Below are 19609 nucleotides of genomic sequence, written 5' to 3'. Positions count from 1 at the left end.
AGGGAAAAAGAATTTTCTCACTGCCCTTCATACTTCTTAGTTGAGTTAGAGAAAAACAGAAGTTTAATCACATGTATACCTCATATACACATGGGTGATACTCTTGAGAAAGTGAGTAAATCTCTGAGGGGTGGCTTGAATACCATCCACTGAAACAAAGAAAGAAGGATGTGGGGTAGACCCAGTTGTAAAGAGATGACCAGGAAAGGCACCCTAAACAAAGATAAGGTTTGTTATGCAGATTGATAACAAATCTGGTGATTTGGAGTCATTCTTTTCTTCCTAGTACAGAGTGGATAAACCCTTAGAAGTGGAGATTTCGGTTACAGAATTTTTCTTATAAAAGGATAACTTCTCCATATTCTCTTGTGTTTGCTATTTCCTAAGATAATCAGCTCAAAATAATCCTTATGCCAAAGAGGCATAACTTGGGGTGGCATGTTTTGAATTCCCACCCATTGGCATCTTTTCAAAATTAGAGAAAATCCATGAACATTGTTTTAATAACAACTAAGTAATCGACACTGTCATATTTGCTAGTGGTAACGTTTTTAAAATAATTGCAGTTAAATGTACAGAGCAATATCCTTCTAAGACATATTTCAAAGTGTAGTTTTGATAACATTTTTTAAAAATAAGATGCTAAATTAATGGATAAGGAAAGTTCCTTCAGTATATTTCCATTCTAAACCATACACTAACATAGGTGTAATAAGGAATTTGGAGTCAGCAGACTTAGGTTTGTTATTTGCTTTTGCTTCTTACAAGCAGTGTAACTTTGGGCCAAATTACCTGTCATTCATTCATTCAGTTATTTATTTTGAGACAAAGTCTTGCTCTGTCACTCATGCTAGAGTACAGTGGCATGATCATAGCTCACTACAGCTTCAAACTCCTGTGCTCAAGTGATCCTCCTGTCTCAGTCTCCTGAGTAGCTAGGACTAAAGGTGTGCACCACTGCACCCTGATAATTAAAAAAAATTTTTTTTTTGTAGAGATAGGGTGTCACCATATTGCCCGGGCTGGTGTTGAACTCCTGGCTTCAGGTCATCCTCCCATCTCAGCTTCCCAAAGTGCTTGGATTACAGTCATGAGCCACCATACCTGGCCAAGTTACCTGACTTCTGAGCTGCATTTTGCTTTTATGTAAATAAGTGGGATCCATACCTACATTAGAGGATTATTATAAGGATATAAAGAAGTGAAAGTATTATAAGATTATGTTACGAAGTAGAAAACATTTCACAGAGGTTAAGCTGGTGCTGTTACTATCACTCGATTTGTGTGTATTAGGTTATAATAGCTTTTTATATATTCGTGTTTATTGCTTCTATAGTTGTCTCCTTGCCCTTTCCTGGCTCACTTTCTGCCTGTCTACTAGATCATTCCTGTCAGTATAAAACATTTATACTGGTATTTGTTCTGTGTTTGGGGGAAGAACCCTCTCTTCACCCTTTATCCCACTCTAGCTATACCCTGATTTCTCTGCTTCCCTTTATAATACCATTGCTGAAAGGGAATGTCTATGGCCTGTTTTTTTGTTCTCTCTTAAAGTCACTCCAGCCATCCTTTCCCCACCATTCCTGTGAAACTGTTCTTACAAGTCACCAATGATGTCTATTGAATAGTTTACCTGAACTACTAGCAAAATTTGATTCAATTAATTACTCCCACTACCTTGGTATACTTTTTTCACTTGGCTTTCAGGATATCTCACTCCTCCAGGTTTTGTTATTACTTCACTGGCTGCTCTAACTCGGTCCCTTTCACTGACTGCTTTTCATCTTCTGGATCTCTGACATTTGGAATGGCCCAGGGCCCAGTTCTCAGATTGCTTATTTTTATTCACTTCCTTGGTAGTCCATTGGCTTTATTTTTTTATTTTATTTTATTTTTTTGCGACAGAGTCTCACTTTTGTTGCCCATGCTAGAGTGAGTGCCATGGCGTCAGCCTAGCTCACAGCAACCTCAAACTCCTGGGCTCAAGCGATCCTCCTGCCTCAGCCTCCCAAGTAGCTGGGACTACAGGCATGTGCCACCATGCCCGGCTAGTTTTTTTTTTGTATATATATTTTTAGTTGGTCAATTAATTTCTTTCTATTTTTAGTAGAGACGGGGTCTCGCTCAGGCTGGTTTCGAACTCCCAACCTCGAGCAATCCGCCCGCCTCGGCCTCCCAGAGTGCTAGGATTACAGGCGTGAGCCACCGCGCCCGGCCTCCATTGGCTTTAAATGTCATCTGTATGCTGCTGATTCCCATGTTTGTATCTCCAGTCCAGACTTCTCTTTTGGTGCTTAAATTCCTATGTCCAGCTGTTCCACCCAACATTTCCACTGGAATATCTTACAAGCATCTGTAGGGGAGGAAAGATTTCTTTCCTTACCTATCATTAGGTTCATAGCTGAGGCCCCCAAAGTAAAAGACAAATTGACAAGAGAAAAGCTTACATATTTATTTAATAAAAGTTTTACATGACACACAGGAGCCTTCAGAATTGAAGACCCAAAGAAACAGGGAAGTCTGTGTATTTTAGTGCTTCAATTTGATGAAAAGTGGACAGTGGTGCAGAAGAATGATTAAACAAAGTGTATTTGATCTAATAGTAATAAACTTCAGGGGGAATTTACCAGGGCCTGTCTATTCAGATTCTTTCTGTGTCCCTGTGTCTTCCAAGATAAGAACATTCCTTTCCTCCAGGTATAAAGTAGGTACTTCTAGATTGAAGGTTTTATAATCTGCTTGAGGAAAGGAAGAAGGAGGGGAAGATGAGAATGAACATTTCTGCTTCTGTGGTTTTCTCAAATGCCAAAGTGCCACATTTTGGGATAGTGTGTCCTGAACCGCAGCACATCTTAAACATGCACCAAACTAAATTCCTGACCTTGTCAACAAATCTTTCCGCTGTCTTTAAAATCTCAAGACAATTGAGAAATCTGAAGGACAATTTCTCCTTCCTTTGGAAAAGCCACAGCTTTGGATCATCCTTGATCTTTCACATTGCATGTTCATTCCTTCATAAAGTCCTGTTGGCTGTACCTTTGAAGTTTATCTAGTCCCTGCGCACTTTTTACTGTTTCCATTGCCACCATGTAGGTCCAAGCCACAGTCATCTCACTTGGATTAATATGGCTTCCTAACCAATCGCTTCATCTTTGTTTCCCTATGGTCTGTTCTTAGTGCAGCATCCTTTAAAAAGGAATATTAGATAATATCGATTCTCTTCCTAGATCCTTCTAGTGCTGTCTAGGCATTAAAATATAGCAATAGGCACTGTGGAATACTGACTGATAGATAGTTAGGATACAGGCAGCTAAATTTTAAGGTCCTGTCTAGATTGCTCTTTATGTAAATACCTCCTTGGCTCACTTTCTCACCTGATCGTGCACATATTTGCTCAATTTTACCTGCTCAGGGAGACCACTGTCTTTTCCCTACTGATTTGAAATGTCATCTTAATCATAAACTGAATGCCTGCATATGTATGTGTTTCTCATTCATTCACCAACAGTGAATGAGAATGCCACATCCTTGCCAGCATTTGGTGTGTTAGTGTTTTGGATTTTGGCCATTCAAATAGGTGTATAGTCATATCTCATTTTTTTTTTTTTTTTTTTTTTTGAGACAGAGTCTCACTTTGTTGCCCAGGCTAGAGTGAGTGCCGTGGCGTCAGCCTAGCTCACAGCAACCTCAAACTCCTGGGCTCAAGCGATCCTGCTTCCTCAGCCTCCCGAGTAGCTGGGACTACAGGCATGCGCCACCATGCCCGGCTAATTTTTTGTATATATATTTTTAGTTGGTCAATTAATTTCTTTCTATTTTTGGTAGAGACGGGGTCTCGCTCAGCCTGGTTTCGAACTCCTGACCTTGAGCGATCCGCCCGCCTCGGCCTCCCAAAGTGCTAGGATTACAGGCGTGAGCCACCGCGCCCGGCCTCATATCTCATTTTGAATTCCCTAATGACATACAATGTTGAGCATCTTTTCATGCTTATTTGCCATGTATATATCTTCTTTGGTGAGGTGTCTGTTGAGGTCTTTTGCCATTTTTTAATTGGATGGTTTTCTTAATACTGAGTTTTAAGAGTTCCTTGTATATTTTGGATAACTTCACCAGATGTTTTTTGCAATTTTGAATTTTTTTTTTATGTATGCTGCTGGATTCTGTAGCAAATATTTATTTAGGTGGGGTTTTTTTGAGACAGGTTCTCGCTCTTTTGCCTGGGCTAGAGGGCAGTGATGTCATCACATAGCTCATTGCAGCCTCAAAGTCCTGAGATCAAGTGATAGTCCTGCTTAAGCCTTCCAAGTAGCTGGGACTATAGGCACATGCCACAACTGGCTAATTTTTCTATTTTTAGTAGAGATGGCATCTCACTCTTGCTCAGGCTGGTCTTGAAGTCCTGGCCTCAAGCAGTCCTCTTGCCTTGGCCTCACAGAGTACTAGAATTAAAGGTATGAGCCATAGGATTTTTCTTATGTAAATAAATAGTTCTCTGTTAATTTTTTTTTTTTTTTTTTGAGACAGAGTCTCGCTTTTGTTGCCCAGGCTAGAGTGAGTGCCGTGGCGTCAGCCTAGCTCACAGCAACCTCAAACTCCTGGGCTCGAGTGATCCTTCTGCCTCAGCCTCCCGGGTAGCTGGGACTACAGGCATGCGCCACCATGCCCGGCTAATTTTTTTTATATATATATATCAGTTGGCCAATTAATTTCTTTGTATTTATAGTAGAGACGGGGTCTTGCTCTTGCTCAGGCTGGTTTTGAACTCCTGACCTTGAGCAATCCACCCGCCTCGGCCTCCCAAGAGCTAGGATTACAGGCGTGAGCCACAGCGCCCGGCCTTTTTTTTTTTTTTTTTTTTTTTTTTTTTGAGACAGAGTCTCGATTGTTGCCCAGGCTATAGTGAGTGCCGTGGCATCAGCCTAGCTCACAGCGACCTCAAACTCCTGGCCTCAAGTAATCCTTCTGCCTCAGCCTCCCGAGTAGCTGGGACTACAGGCATGCGCCACCATGCCCGGCTAATTTTATATATATATATATATATTAGTTGGCCAATTAATTTCTTTCTATTTATAGTAAAGACGGGGTCTTGCTCTTGCTCAGGCTGGTTTTGAACTCCTGACCTTGGGCAGTCCGCCCGCCTCGGCCTCCCAGAGTGCTAGGATTACAGGCATGAGCCACCGCGCCTGGCCTCTGTTAATTTTTAAATAGGTAAAACTTGTACAGTAATTTGGGCTATTTTGAGGGTTGAAGCAATATGAAGATTAGTAGCCCAATTAGAACTCAAATCAAAATACCTGGCCTTACCAGTAAACGTCCCATAAAATCCATTCATTTCAGGGTACCTTCATTGGTGGTACCCCCCCAAAACTTACAGTTATTCATATTTTGCAAACACTGAGAAACTGTTGTAATGTAGTTACCTTTTTCAGAAATAGAGCCAGAAGTATTTGGGAAACTGTGGCAGACATCCAAGAGGAAGAGAGATGGCTGTCAGTTTGACTTGTACCATGAAACCTCATCAGTTTTTATCACATAAACACCATAAAAGTGTGTTAGGTTGAACTATATTAATATGCAATTTATTAAGGATTTGTTAAGCAAATGAAAGGTACAGAATGGAGCGGGGGTATTTAGCCTATTTAAAAGAAATAACTAGCATGCTTACACAAAGTTAGATGGATGGAAATGGGAAGATGGAGAACTAAGCAATGTGGAAGCACCAATTATAGATGGCTAAGGAAGGACTGGAAACCAGAGAAATTTCTGGAAATGCCCATTAGGCTTTAATTAGCTCTTAGCAGTAAGCCCCAACAGCCACTAAGACATTTGTAATATGATTGCACTGCACCACCTGCTTCTGCTGCCATTGCCACCACCAAAGCTCTCTAGTTTACCTGAATGGAGATCAAAGTGCCTTAGTCTTACTTTTGAGCACCCTGATGTTTGTGGAAAGGCACATAGTGAAGACATCAGGGACGGTGTGGGTTGTTTTTCCAGCTAATATTTTAGAAAATAATCAAGGTCTTCTTTACCTATATACAAAGGAGTGCTTTATCTAGAATGAATTCTGAGAAGGTGAAATTTCTTTAGGTGATGAAACATACATTTTAGATAGTTTAAAAGGAAGTATATTTCCCTGTCTATTAAATTGAACTCTGGCCATATTCTAACCAGATTCTAGTAAGTCTGATTTTTTCTTTGTCCTTGGATGTAATGTAGAGCACAGTGTTGCACCTGGTTTTAAATTTCATCTACCTTCTTCACTGCTTTAATTCCTCATCAGCTTTAATTCCTCTCTTTTATATTGCCTCCTGTTTCCTTTTTGTTAACTGTTTTCACTATTTGAAAACAACATTTAAAGATTATGTTCCCTAAATCTGGCTGCAGGTGTATGTGAATATTATATGAGTCTTTATACTTTATTTCAATTATTTCATAGTAAATGGAATTGCAGGTTAAGTAAGAGTTGGTGATGTAATAGTATGCCTTTATAATATAGATACATAGTTTTTCTTTTAAGCTATTTCTGTTGATTATCTCAAAGTAAGATAGGCAAGTAAATGATTGTTACTCTCATGTTTGTGATGAGAAAGGTAAAGCTGGAGCTTGAATTTGGTTCTTTGACTGAGATACCAAGGTTCTTTTGTTTTTGTTTTTGTTTTTTTTTTTTTTTTTTTTTTTTGAGACAGAGTCTTGCTTTGTTGCGTAGGCTAGAGTGAGTGCCGTGGCGTCAGCCTAGCTCACAGCAACCTCAAACTCCTGGGCTCAAGCAATCCTCCTGCCTCAGCCTCCCAAGTAGCTGGGACTACAGGCATGAGCCACCATGCCCGGCTAATTTTTTCTATATATATTAGTTGGCCAATTAGTTTCTTTCTATTTATAGTAGAGACGGGGTCTCGCTCTTGCTCAGGCTGGTTTCGAACTCCCGACCTCGAGCGATCCGCCCGCCTCGGCCTCCCAAGAGCTAGGATTACAGGCGTGAGCCACCGCGCCCGGCCCAAGGTTCTTTTTAACTATTGGGTCTGGATAGTGGTTATATCATGTGCCCCCAAATTTTCAGAATATAAAGCTATGTTCCAGAACATAAAGGTTGCTGAAGTCTTATTTCTAGGTCAGTGGTTCTCATACTTTGCATTTCAGGACCCCTTTATAAAAAATATTGAGGATCCCAAAGAGCTTTTGTTTACATAGGTATATGTATCAATATTTACTGTAGTAGACATTAAAATTGAGAAATTTCCTCTTTGCGTGCTGGGCTGGCTTGCCGCTGGGAGCCTGCAGTTGCGGGTATCTTCCTGGTGCCCACTGCGGAGCCTGCTGCCGAGCCAGGGAGAGCGGCAAGCTCGCCTGCGCCGCCTTTGCACAGCGTGCCGAGCCCAGCTGGGGGAGGAGGAGGCCGACTTGGGGAGGGGACTGCAGGCCTTGGCTTATCTGTACGAACAACCATTGCAGAGTAGTTCGTGATGTCTGCCTGACGCCACTGCTTGGAACTGACCTAGGTCAGGTCGGGGAACTCAGCTGGAGTCGCCCTGACCTCTGCTGACTCATTGGTTTCTTCCCAAGCTTCTGATCCTTGCAGCACCATAATGGAGTTTTAAGACATCCATGGGTGTGTTGTCCTTGAATAAAGAATGAGAGCTCTGGAAGCCCAGCCAGGGGCAATGCCCATTCAGAGATTCTACACTAACCTGATGGCCAAAGACCTAAAGTTTAGAACCTACTCCTTTGCGGACTTATTTTTGGGAAGGCTGTGATGCCTAGATAATGGTTCCTAATGCTTGACCTTCAGGCTGTGCTGAGTGGAGAGCCATACCCTTTCTCCCTGTTTGCTGTGGATTTTGCTGATAGAAAGGATGTCCTCTAGTTGGTGTTGAGCAGATCCTAGGAACTTCTTTCCTGTTTTAACCTGTGTGAACAGCTATAATCTTATTGGAGAAAAAATTACTTAGATATTTGGGGGCACTTACCTGTCAAGTAGATAGCTTTTACTTGTATTTGCTTTATCTTGTGCAACAATCTGGTTTTATCTGAAAGACTCCAATAAAATATTTTAAACCAAAAATATATAAATAAAATTGAGATACACTTGTGTTTATATATGTAAAAAAAAAAAAAAAATTGAGAAATTTTAAAAATATTAATTAAACTAACTCATGGTTACACAAATTAGGTTGCTTTTTTCCTTAACACACAACTATTATAAAACTTTTTATTTTGAGGAGCATTATTGTTTTATATATTTACAAATATTATTAATGCCTTTCTGACTTACAAGTAGACAGCTGGATTCTTCTATCTGCTTCTACATTCAGTCTGTTGCTATACATTGTTTTGTTTGAAGCGTATGAAACAATTCAGCCTCACAGAGATATGCAGTTGGAAAAGGGAGAAGTATTTTTTTTTTTTTTTTTTTGAGACAGAGTCTCACTTTGTTGTCCAGGCTAGAGTGAGTGCCGTGGCGTCAGCCTAGCTCACAGCAACCTCAAACTCCTGGGCTCAAGCAATCCTCCTGCCTCAGCCTCCCGAGTAGCTGGGACTACAGGCATGCGCCACCATGCCCGGCTAATTTTCTATATATATATCAGTTGGCCAATTAATTTCTTTCTATTTATAGTAGAGACGGGGTCTCGCTCTTGCTCAGGCTGGTTTTGAACTCCTGACCTTGAGCAATCCGCCCGCCTCGGCCTCCCAAGAGCTAGGATTACAGGCGTGAGCCACAGCGCCCGGCCAAGGGAGAAGTATTTTAATAGCTTTTCCCCAGATAATTATGGACTTTCTTTTCATACTAAACAAAATTGAACAAGTGGTAGTTTCTAAAGAAGAATCTGAGAGTCTAAGAAGAATTGAACCTTTTGTTTTCAAAGATGGTCATCAATAACACCAAAAAGTTGACATGTTTTGTACTAAAGCTCAGGGCATTTGTATTAGACTTGATAGGTTTTTAATTTGAGGGGGAATAGGGATGAGTTGGTGTCACTAAGCTCACTGGAAAATGGGAATGTTTTCTCATGTGTTTCTGAGGTTCATAGGGAACCCTTAAGGGGGGGAATAGTTGTTATTTTAAATATATTAATACGTAATAAAGGGGTCTGGTAACTCTCCATGGCTCTTCTTTCACCTGCTAGGAAGTCACTAACTTCTGCGTTTGTAGCTGAGGAGAAACAAAGCAAGTAGCAGCTGACAAACAGCATCAGAAGACCGTCATTTATGGAGGAGAGAATTCTAAGGAAAGAGTAAAGGATAGTAGCGGTGTTACCTATTACTTAATAGGGTAGAGAGAAATGCAGAATCCCTGCTATACTTCATAGGACTCACGTTTTGAGGGAAGATAAATTACTCTGTAAAAAGAGATCCCAGTTCTGACAGACTATGTTATGCATGATAGCTAAGAGGAGTTTTGACTAACCTTAATCTAATATCCTAATTTAGATTGGCAGTTTCCTCTCATATCTGAGTGTTAGGAGCTCCAGTAATAAAGTGATGGTGTTCTTTTGTCAGTCCCTAGGTATACTGTTAGAGCCATGCAGTGACCATGGTGATAGTGAAGATGGCTATCTTGAGAGGTAAGTATTTTCTCTTGTTGCTAATTAATAAATCATTTTGAGAATTGGAGCTCTTCATAGATTGTGGGGTGACATTTTTAGATGAGTAGTTATTATAAAAATACAGTTTAGATAATCTTTTAAGAAAACCAACCTTCTGGTTTTTAATGGTAGGCTTAAAGCATATTAAATATCCTCAAATATTCAGAGTTGTATAGGTTCAGATGGACATAACTTGAAAAATATTGAGAGGAAAGAACATTCAGCCTTCTTGGATATACCTAAAACTTCTAGGTGATTTATTGATATTCTGGGGATACCTGTCAGTGAGTTAATTCACGGTTTGGGAACCATGGATAACCAACTGAAAGATTATGACACATTTGCTTCAACAAATATGTACAGGATGTTTCCCTTCCCCTTTGAACTCATCCTTAGTGTGTCCTAGTACAGTCTTAAGCAGTTGGTGCTTTTAAAACTTTCAGTAGATAGAGTCTCTTTGAATAGAAGCTTTCTGGAATGTTTTAAATCACTGAGTAGTGTTTGGATCTTGTTACCCTTTGCATCATTCCTTAAGATACTGCCAAGAAATGTATTACAATTTTCTTAGGAGAGATTTGATATTCTGAAACACAGCAGTAATGAATTTGCAGGCTAGATTGTAAATATTGAGAGATCCCAAACAGCATTACTAATTTGCTGATACCCTGTTGGCCATGATAAACTTGTGTTAATTCCATTGTTTCTTTTAATTGTGAGTAGGAAACGTGTTCTTTAAGGGTAAGTAAATTCTTTGGAGCCATGTCTCTGGAGCATCCCCATACTCTGAAGGTCCACAGATTTCCTGCTTACAGCAGTTCCTTGTGCTTCCTTTCAGGAGGCAGGAATGATCTTCTTCCAGCCCAGGGAGTATTGGAGCTATGGGCTGAAGATAAAAGATTAACAGCATTAACAGGCATCCCCAGAATGATGACATCTGGATTTGGTAGAACAATAAGGATCCATTTAGTGAGGACTCAATCTTTTTGGAAAAGCTCTTTCCTTTTCAACTTGTGTAGGTTAGCAAACTTGTTTTTAGATCCAAAGAGTACCTTGGTTAGGTGGATTACATTTTGCATGTTTTATGTTTCTCAAATTCAAGTGATTAGGCCTTTTAATCTGCTAGGGTAGAATTTACTCATTCTATCGTTTGCTCCCACTCTAAGCAAAGGAATGTCTTTAACCTTTTAGGGAATTTAGTTCATTTCTTATGGTCAGCAAGAATAAGGTAATTATGTATATGACCAGATGACGTGCCATATTTAGATCAAAGCCTATATTCGGGATGCATACTCTTTTATGGCTGGTAAAAGTGGCATGTGCGTGTGTCATTGTAAATTTTCGTGGTGTCTTTGGGGAAAAGAACTTTACTGGGCATATCGATAACTTACTGTATAATAGCAGGTGCTCTTTTGACTGGTAAAACAGGTACGGATCATTTGTGACAGCTTGTTACAACTCTTGCTCTAAATAGGAGTTAGTTTTTTTGGGAATTACAAAAAGTGAAATTTTAAAAAATTTCCGTTGAGTATGTTACTGTTATGTTTTGAGGAGTGAAAGATTTAGAAGTAGTAACCTTTGATTGCAAGTAATTTGTGATTGGATACAGTCAGATTTAAAGGATATAGCTATAGCTTTTAACAAATCTTTTTTAAAAGAAAAAAGTCTCAGAGTAGAGAGAATAAAGCTATTTATTTCATTAAAACATTTATTTTATGAAATCTTTTCCATTACACATTCATTCTTTTTGGTTTCTGTTTAGTAAGGATTTTAATTTTATTTTTATAAAAGCTTTTTGGGTGGGTGGTTGGGAGGGGCCGTGGGGAACATTACTTCATTTTTCTAAACTTTAAGTGATTCTGTGGATCTTTTCAGTATTGTGTGATTTTCAGATATAGGGCTCCAAAGAATAGGCGTACATCCAGTTGTCATTTCTCCTCTCTTTTTTGTAAATGTTAACTGTATTGGGGAAGAGAGGAATCTTAGGTAAGAAATATGCACTGATAGTAACCTTTTTATTCTTTAATATTCTAACAACTTTACTTGTATTTTTAGGAAAGAATATTTGTTATTTGACAGTGATAAATTGTCACACTTGATTCTGGTAAGAACTATTTTCATCTTTTCTTAAAAAGTTGTTTGAGTTTAGGCCAGGTGTGGTGGCTCATGCCTGTAATGCTAGCATTCTAGGAGGCCAAGGTGGAAAGATTGCTCAAGGTCAGGAGTTCCAAACCAGCCTGAACAAGAGCAAGACCCCATCTCTACTAAAAATAGAAAGAAATTAATTGGCCAACTAAAAATAAATAGAAAAAATTAGCTGGGCATGGTGGCACATGCCTGTAGTCCCAGCTTCTCGAGAGGCTGAGGCAGAAGGATTGCTTGAGCTCAGGAGTTTGAGGTTGCTGTGAGTTAGGCTGATGCCAGGGCACTCTAGCTAGGGCAACAGAGTGAGACCGTGTCTCAAAAAAAAAAAAAAAGTTCTGTGAGTTTAATCTATAAATCATTATATATGGTCTTTAAATCTCTTAGGCTGGGTAGATTTAAAGGAAATTTAAATATGAATACTGTTATCAAATATTTTATAGTTAAGCAGCAACATCATTTGCCACTTTCAGTTATGAGAAAACACTTCCCTAAATTTGTGATTCAAACTATGTCTCTCATATATTACATATTATAAAACCACTTGTTATATTTGAAAATAGTTTGGATGGGGGGGAGTGAGACAGTTGGTTGTATAGACACAGTAATGAAGACTACACATGGATATGTGCTGGTTGTCTTTAAGTTGGATGTGGAAAGCTTCTGTGGTTGTGAAATTTATTTTTTATTTTAAAATACAGGATTCTAGTAGCAAGATATGTGATTTGAATGCCAACACTGAATCGGAAGTGCCAGGAGATCAAAGTGTTGGTGTTCAAGGTGAAGCAGTATGTGTCCAAATTCCACATTTAGATCTGAAGAATGTTTCTGATGGTGATAAATGGGAAGGTAATTTTTTTTCCCTTGTAATGTTATTTGTAACTGAAATTATGCTTAGCAATAAGATTAGTGTTCTTTTCTGGACATCCTTATTAATCTTTATCTTCTGTTTTCCCTTTCATATAAAATGAATGAGTGAATGTTTTTACTGAAATACACTAATGAGATTATGGGGTAGCATCATTCATATGAACTAAGTTCTTATCTAATCCATTAGCTTTGAAAATGCATATTAGAACTGATTAAAAAAATAAAGTCACCCAAGATACGCTTTTGTTAATGGTTAAACCAGATGCTATCTCCAAGTCTTTGAAAGCCAGTGTATTAGGGTTTAGGGATCTCAACAGTTTAAACAGGGGTTGTATATCTGCCTTTTCCTTAGCATCATCAGGAATACTTTTTTAAAAAAATTATCTTTGGCTGGACGAAATGGCTCATGCTTGTAACCCTAGCACTTTGGTAGGCTGAGGCAGAAGGATCACTGGAGGTCAGGAATTCAAGACCACCCCAAGTACTACAGTGAGACCCCATCTCTACAAAAAGAAAAATTAGACAGGCTTGGTGGCACACGTGTCCTAGCTACTCAGGAGGCTAAGGCAGGAGGGTCACTTAAGCCCAGGAGTTTGAGGTTGCAGTGGGCTGTGATGATGCCACTGCACTCTAGCAACAGAGTGAAGCTCTGTCTCCAGAAATAAATTATAGGAGATCGGGGTAAATAGAAAAAAAATAAACAAAAAGTAAATTATCTCCAAGGGCACTTCTAAACAAATATTGTACATTATTTCTGTATTAGGTTATGAAGGTATGGTGGGGGGACCCTAAAAATTTGCACAAAGGGGAGAAGTTTAAATTTAATAAGCAACATGGGTATATGCATTTCTTGAAACACAGCAAATGTGCACTTAAGATTTTTGCATTTCATTGTATACAAAGTATTTTTTTACATTAAGAGAATTAAAAACTAAAATACTGAACTTCACCATATGATTTACATGCTGAAGTATCTGGGGAAATATACCAATATCTGCAGTTTACTCTGAAATTCATGAAAAAAATAAGATGGTTAATTGGATGGATAAATGTTATGAAGCAAGTATAGTACAATTAAAATGTTAATGATAAAATCTAGGTGATTGGTGTATGGATATTCACTGTGAAGTTCTTTCAACTTTGTAAACTTTCAAATACAGTGTTGGAGGAGGTGGGGAAGCAAGCAACAAATATGGATCCAGGAGGATTATACACCTTCCTTGGTAAAGAGACAATGAGACAACTCAGGAATCATAAGCAGAATTACATATTCATTCACTTGGATGAAGATCCCTGGATTGTCTCACCTTTGGCAAGTTATCTGATGACATACAGTAGCAGTAACAAGAGGAATTGCAGTGCCATTGCCATGGACTCCTTTTGGCACTATTAAGTCTACTCACCTGATCACAGTTGGAGTGTATGGTTTTTTTAAGGTCTAGGCATTTTTTTTTTTTTTTTTTTAAGAGCCTCAATGAAGTCATTGTCTATGCCAATCTTTATTGCTGTCTCCCCCTGACACCCTCCACCCTCTTTAGGTCTAGATGTTTGGCATGCCCAGTGGCATATTATATATCTTAACTTAGACTAAATTAGTCTAAAGTTGCCTTACATTTGCTTTGTTCTGGGTTTTTCAGGACATATGCAATTTATGAAGATGATCCCTAGAGTTAGAACATACATTGGTGTACTGGTGGCAGTGAATATCAAATGTACTTTTTAGTTATTTATTATAGCATAGTCACTGAAGGAGTGGTGGTCAACAGTGTCCCTTGGAACCTTAGTAGGAAAGGAGTCTCTGAAAGAAGCACCTGAGATTCTGATAAAGCACTTTTGCTTCTTTCTCTTAGAAGATACAAATAAATATCCATATATGATCTTTGGCCTGGGGGTCCTGATCTTGAGTTATAAACATAGAAGAACAATTGTTTTTCATTGTCTGAGGAGATTGGACACTATCTGTCTAGCTTTAGCTTTCTAGAGGCTCCCCAAAAGAGAACCTGATACTGGACTGTGTTTTTTTTCCTGTCAGAATCCAATCCCTACTGTTTGTTAGAGGGAAAGGAGATAACCTACAGACCGCTGATTCCTGATTTTTAGTGCCTGTGCTGCCCCGTTATCCACCTGGGTCAACAGCCTCCTTGTAGGCTTCCTTCCTGCTGGCTCTTCCAGGAATAGGGCTCAGTGACTTTCAGAAAGCCAACAGTTAGAGACAGCTGAGTGAACTTCCCAGCCATGAACTGTGCACTTGTGTGCTTGGCATAGTGGCCGTTACAGACTATATTGTTCATTCCAACTTTGCCACTGATACGAACATTGATTTTTTTTCACAATTAGGAGTTAGGATATGCTAAGAAAAAAAAAAGTCTTCCTTAGGAGACCCTAAATACCTTGGAGTCAGAGATATACTTTGTTTGATGTGACTCTTTGTAGAGAAGTGGGGATGACTCCAAATAGAGGCCCACCTCACTATTCCTAAGTGTGTGGGGATTTTGTTTTGCTCTAAAAGCAGGAAAATGCAGTGAGCATGCAGGTAGCACATGACTGTCACCAGTCACTATCACCAGAATTTGTAGCACCTGTTCAAAAAGTTTTGGCTTCTAATGGCAGTGTGGACACCATCTTTTTTTCATATTCTCTCCTGCTAACTCTGAAATGAAATACAGTAGGATATTTTCAAAGAGCAAACTTAAAGGGAGATTTTTTCTTTCAAATCAATTACACTGAAAAGCTTCAAACAGTACCGTAAGAGTTTCCATTTCTTCAGTTTTATATTTGAGTTTTAATAAAATAGCACTACCTTGTGTTTTTTTTTTTTTTCCTGTTTTGTTTTGTTTTATTTGTTTTGTTTTTTGCCTTGCTTGCTGAAATGGAAATGTATGTTTGTGTTTGGTTAGTAGTAATTTCTTTGAATAAAGTTTTTGAGCAGAATGCCTAACTGGTTTTCGGGAAATGTTTTTGGTATCTTTGGCTTTGTGTTATGTGTATGGTTTGTTCTGACTGTGCCGTGTGTTCACTTTAGTATTTTTTGCCATTTTTTCCATTTTATTAGCGTCATGCCCTATCACTTTTCCCCTCATTGATTTCAAAACAATGCATCTGCAGAGAGATGGGGAGGGTAAGTATGGTTCACCATAGTTTAGTTTTTTTGCCTTTTTATGGTTCACTTTGTTTGTCTTTTTATTATTAGCCCTTCTCCTGCTGTCCCCATATCTTAGGAAAACTGTTCTGGGTTAAAAATGATACCCAGAAGAAAATTGTTACTTCTCTCTTTTCTTAAAATAGGAGATTGATTACTCATAAGATGTTTATTACCAGTTACTTATTTGCTGGGACACAGGTACAAGGGTTGATTTGAAAAATCACTTACTGGGGTTATTGTGGGATTGCACGCTTTGTACCCAGTTTTTAATTTTGAGATTGAGCTGGGCTTCAGAAACAAACCAAATTATGTTCTGAAAAAAAGCAGTTCTTTAAATTTCTAATGCATAAAGTTAAACTAAATTCCTAAAACACTAATCTTAGCTATTGTGTGAGGAAAACATCACTGTTGAATTTTGACACTGTCAAGCCATCTTTGCATTCATTTTTGCTATTGTTAATGGCCATAGCATCAAAATTTTAGTTATAAAAAACTAACGTGTGGATGGGAAAGGTCCCCCCACCTTCTGTACTCCAGTGATGCTTTAAGTTAATTTTGTATTGGGGTATATTTGTGGATTGTGTGTATGATCTGCATGTGTTCTATATGTAATGAAACTTTGTGCAAAGACATCAAATACATTAATGTGATTTCACTTGAGAGCATACAGGATAACACCAATAAAATAAATGTGCTTACGAACTAGTGCTATTAAATTTTGTCTTGATAATAATGTTGAGCATTTAATTATTAAAATATATATTATACATAGGAATCCTGTAACAGAGGATAACCACTACAGTTTAATGTTATAGGCCAGGTTCTGTCAGGTGACTTAGTTAGCTCCTTGTTTGGAAATGTTAGAATTCTTCTAAAGTCAGCTTATTTGGTGAGTGTTCTGTGTAGTATGTGGAAGAGCTTTCACATCTTCTTAACATAGCTACTTAATAGTGAGGGACAATTCATACACCTGGCATCATTTTGCTTTTAAGTTAAATTTCTAACTAAGGACTGTTGAGTGTTTGCTCCTTCTAATTAAAGCTTTCCCTATTTGAAAAATAACATTTTTTTATATAGCATCTTTAAAAAAGTTAGAATTAAATAATTCTTTAAATTAAATTACATTTCAAAGAGCTTGACAGTGTCCTTTCTTGCCTTGCCGCTGGGTTCAGAAATTTAAGGTCTAACTCCTTATGTGAAAATAAAAGTCTGGGCTAAAAAATGAAGCTTTAATGATTTTAAAGTATAGTGGACTTTATGAAGACCCTAGTATCTTTTGTTTTAAAATATTTGAATAATATTGTATGAACCAATGCATAATGATATGATTTAAAAAACATATAGCTGATATTTTGTGACTTTTTTCCTATATGGACTCAAGAGACCCATGGTGCTATTCTTTGTGTTTGTTTCACAGAGCCATTTCCTGCTTTTAAGTCTTGGCAGGAGGACTCTGAGTCTGGAGAAGCTCAGCTGTCTCCACAAGCTGGAAGAATGAATCATCACCCCTTGGAAGAGGACTGTCCTCCAGTATTATCACACCGCAGTTTAGATTTTGGGCAAAGCCAGCGTTTCCTACATGATCCAGAAAAGTTGGATTCCTCATCTAAAGCACTTTCTTTTGCTAGGTATGTGATTTTTATGTACTTATGAGAGGTGACTCATATTAGATACCCAGTCCTCTGAGAGATTTGGTTTTCCAGACAGTTCAAAGCTTTCTCTTTTATTTCGTTAGGCACATTTTTATAATTTTGTTTTTTGGCCCTGCTATTAAATCTGAGTTTACTAAGGTATAGCATTTGAAGTTTGCTCTCAAGTGGACATTTCTTTATGGTATATTCATTTGTGTATTCATTTGTGACTGAAATGCAGAACTCTGAGAGAGAAGCAGCAAGTGGTGCTAATTGGTTCCTCGTGTTTTTTATCAAAGCCTTAAATTGCTCTGAATGTCAAAAACTTTCCTATAGAGTCTGAACACTTAAAAGAGCTTTGAGCTACTAGGTATCTTTGTGTTTTTTCTGCCTCGTTTACAAACACATTTTAAACTATTTCAAATTATTTTCATCACCACTTATGTTAACTAATTTTGTGGTCTGTAACACAATAGTGTTTCTTTTAACTAAATGCCCTTTAGTGTTAGGGACTTAATTTCACTTTTAAAATATACTTAATTGGTAATAGTGTTAATGTCAGGGCAGTAAGAGATATGGTGTTGGTGCTTGAAAATTTAACACAGTGTTGGCCTTTTGTCTTAATTCAGGATTCGAAGATCATCATTTAGTTCAAAAGATGAAAAAAGAGAAGACAGAACACCTTATCAGGTAGTCAAGAAACTTCAGAAAAAAATCAGACAATTTGAGGAACAGTTTGAAAGGGAAAGAAATAGCAAGGTAAGTTTGTAGCATTGCTCAGAGTGAGCTAGATCTAATACTAGAACTGGGGAAAGAGTCTTTCAAGAGCCGTAGTTTAGCTATATCTTGAGAGAGATAACAAATCTGAGATGCTCAGAGACATAGTAATCATACAGACCTGAGATCATGTAGCGCCTTAGCCTCCTGATTACTAAGCCAGTATTCTTGCCATTGCACCTTGGCATCTTTATAGTTCCACTGGGAAAACAGCTTTTAGAATTTTTTAACTAAATACATTGATAAATAATGTTACTGCTGTTTCTGCTATCAAAAACCACAAGTACCAAGAGAGGAGGTAGAGAGTGAGTGAGGGAGGAAGGGGGGGCTGGCTTAATAATTAGAACCTTTGAAGTGAAAAGAATCTTATATTTGGAGTCAGAAGTTCCATATTTACATCTGGCTTCTGGCAGTTACTAGAGCCTTCTCTGAGAGAGCTTTACTTAGTATCCTGTACCATCTAATCAAAATAAGATAAAGTAAAATGAGGATTGAGTGAAGTCTATGCTGTGGGAACTGTAAACTATTATTTGGCCGTAAATTAACATGACCATTGCTTACCACAAAAGTATAATGATTGTGCTCCTTAATTTCTCAGCCTTCTTACAGTGATATTGCAGCCAATCCAAAGGTATTAAAATGGATGACAGAGCTTACCAAACTGCGGAAGCAAATTAAAGGTACATGATGTGCCATTTGTAATATATTTGTTGTGTTTTTTGTTTTTTGGGTTTTTTTGAGACAGTCTCACTCTGCTGCCCGGGCTGGAGTGCAGTGGTGTGATAATAGCTCACTGCAGCCTCAAACTCCTGGCCTCTACTGATCCTCCTCCTTCAGCCTCCCAAGTGGCTAGGACTACAGGCATGCACCACCATACCTGGCTAATACTTTTTGTGAAAACAAGGTCTTGCTATGTCACCCAGTCCAGTCTTAACTTCTTAGCATCAAGTGATCCTCTTGCTTCAACCTCCAAAAGTTCTGGGATTACAGGCGTGAGCCCCTGCGCCCAGCCTGTATTTGCATTTTTCAAATGTTCTTTATAATAATGTCTAGGAATTATAATTACAATTTTTGATAATTTTAAAACTTGGACACTGGCAGAAGAAATAAATGTTTCCTTTTGTTCTTTTATTAGCGTCAAAGTTGCATACTAAGAGTTGGGAAATCTATGGTGCTATATTATATTCTTTCAAATGTCTTTCTTATGTTTTTATTAGTAATATTATGTTGAAAGTTACTCTAGATTTTACATTCATAGTTAAACTGATAAAGTTTGCCTGAAATATACTTCAAATATTAAGCAGTTTTGGTTTTTGTTAGATATTTCATTAAGATTTTTGGGTTGGTATTTCATCTAAGAGTAAGGATATCTAATGATAGTGAATTGTTTATTCCACAAAGACTAAACTGTAAGTCTTCTTGAATCATAAGTAGTTTTTATGTTTCTGGGTGTCAGCCCAGTATGG

General features: G+C 38.2%; 1 protein-coding gene across 16 annotated transcripts in view; it reads left to right on the top strand.

Annotated features, from left to right (window-relative positions):
- The window catches only part of FAM13B (family with sequence similarity 13 member B), an 80146-nt gene that overhangs the window by 47973 nt on the left and 12564 nt on the right, over positions 1-19609 (top strand). For 10 of the 16 annotated variants that reach the window (XM_012748816.3, XM_075996073.1, XM_075996068.1 and 7 more), the window contains 7 exons: positions 9499-9563; positions 11637-11685; positions 12425-12572; positions 15646-15711; positions 17153-17363; positions 17996-18125; positions 18742-18823. In XM_012748816.3, coding sequence (XP_012604270.2) covers positions 9499-9563; positions 11637-11685; positions 12425-12572; positions 15646-15711; positions 17153-17363; positions 17996-18125; positions 18742-18823 — 751 coding nt within the window. The remainder of the gene's footprint in view (positions 1-9498; positions 9564-11636; positions 11686-12424; positions 12573-15645; positions 15712-17152; positions 17364-17995; positions 18126-18741; positions 18824-19609) is intronic. The other 6 variants (XM_075996075.1, XM_075996074.1, XM_075996070.1 and 3 more) reach the window with 1 other exon arrangement.

This window comes from Microcebus murinus, chromosome 21 (genome assembly GCF_040939455.1).
Source record: "Microcebus murinus isolate Inina chromosome 21, M.murinus_Inina_mat1.0, whole genome shotgun sequence".
Lineage (NCBI taxonomy): Eukaryota > Metazoa > Chordata > Mammalia > Primates > Cheirogaleidae > Microcebus > Microcebus murinus.
Note: the sequence above shows the minus strand (reverse complement) of the source record. Positions and strands in the feature narration are given on the sequence as shown.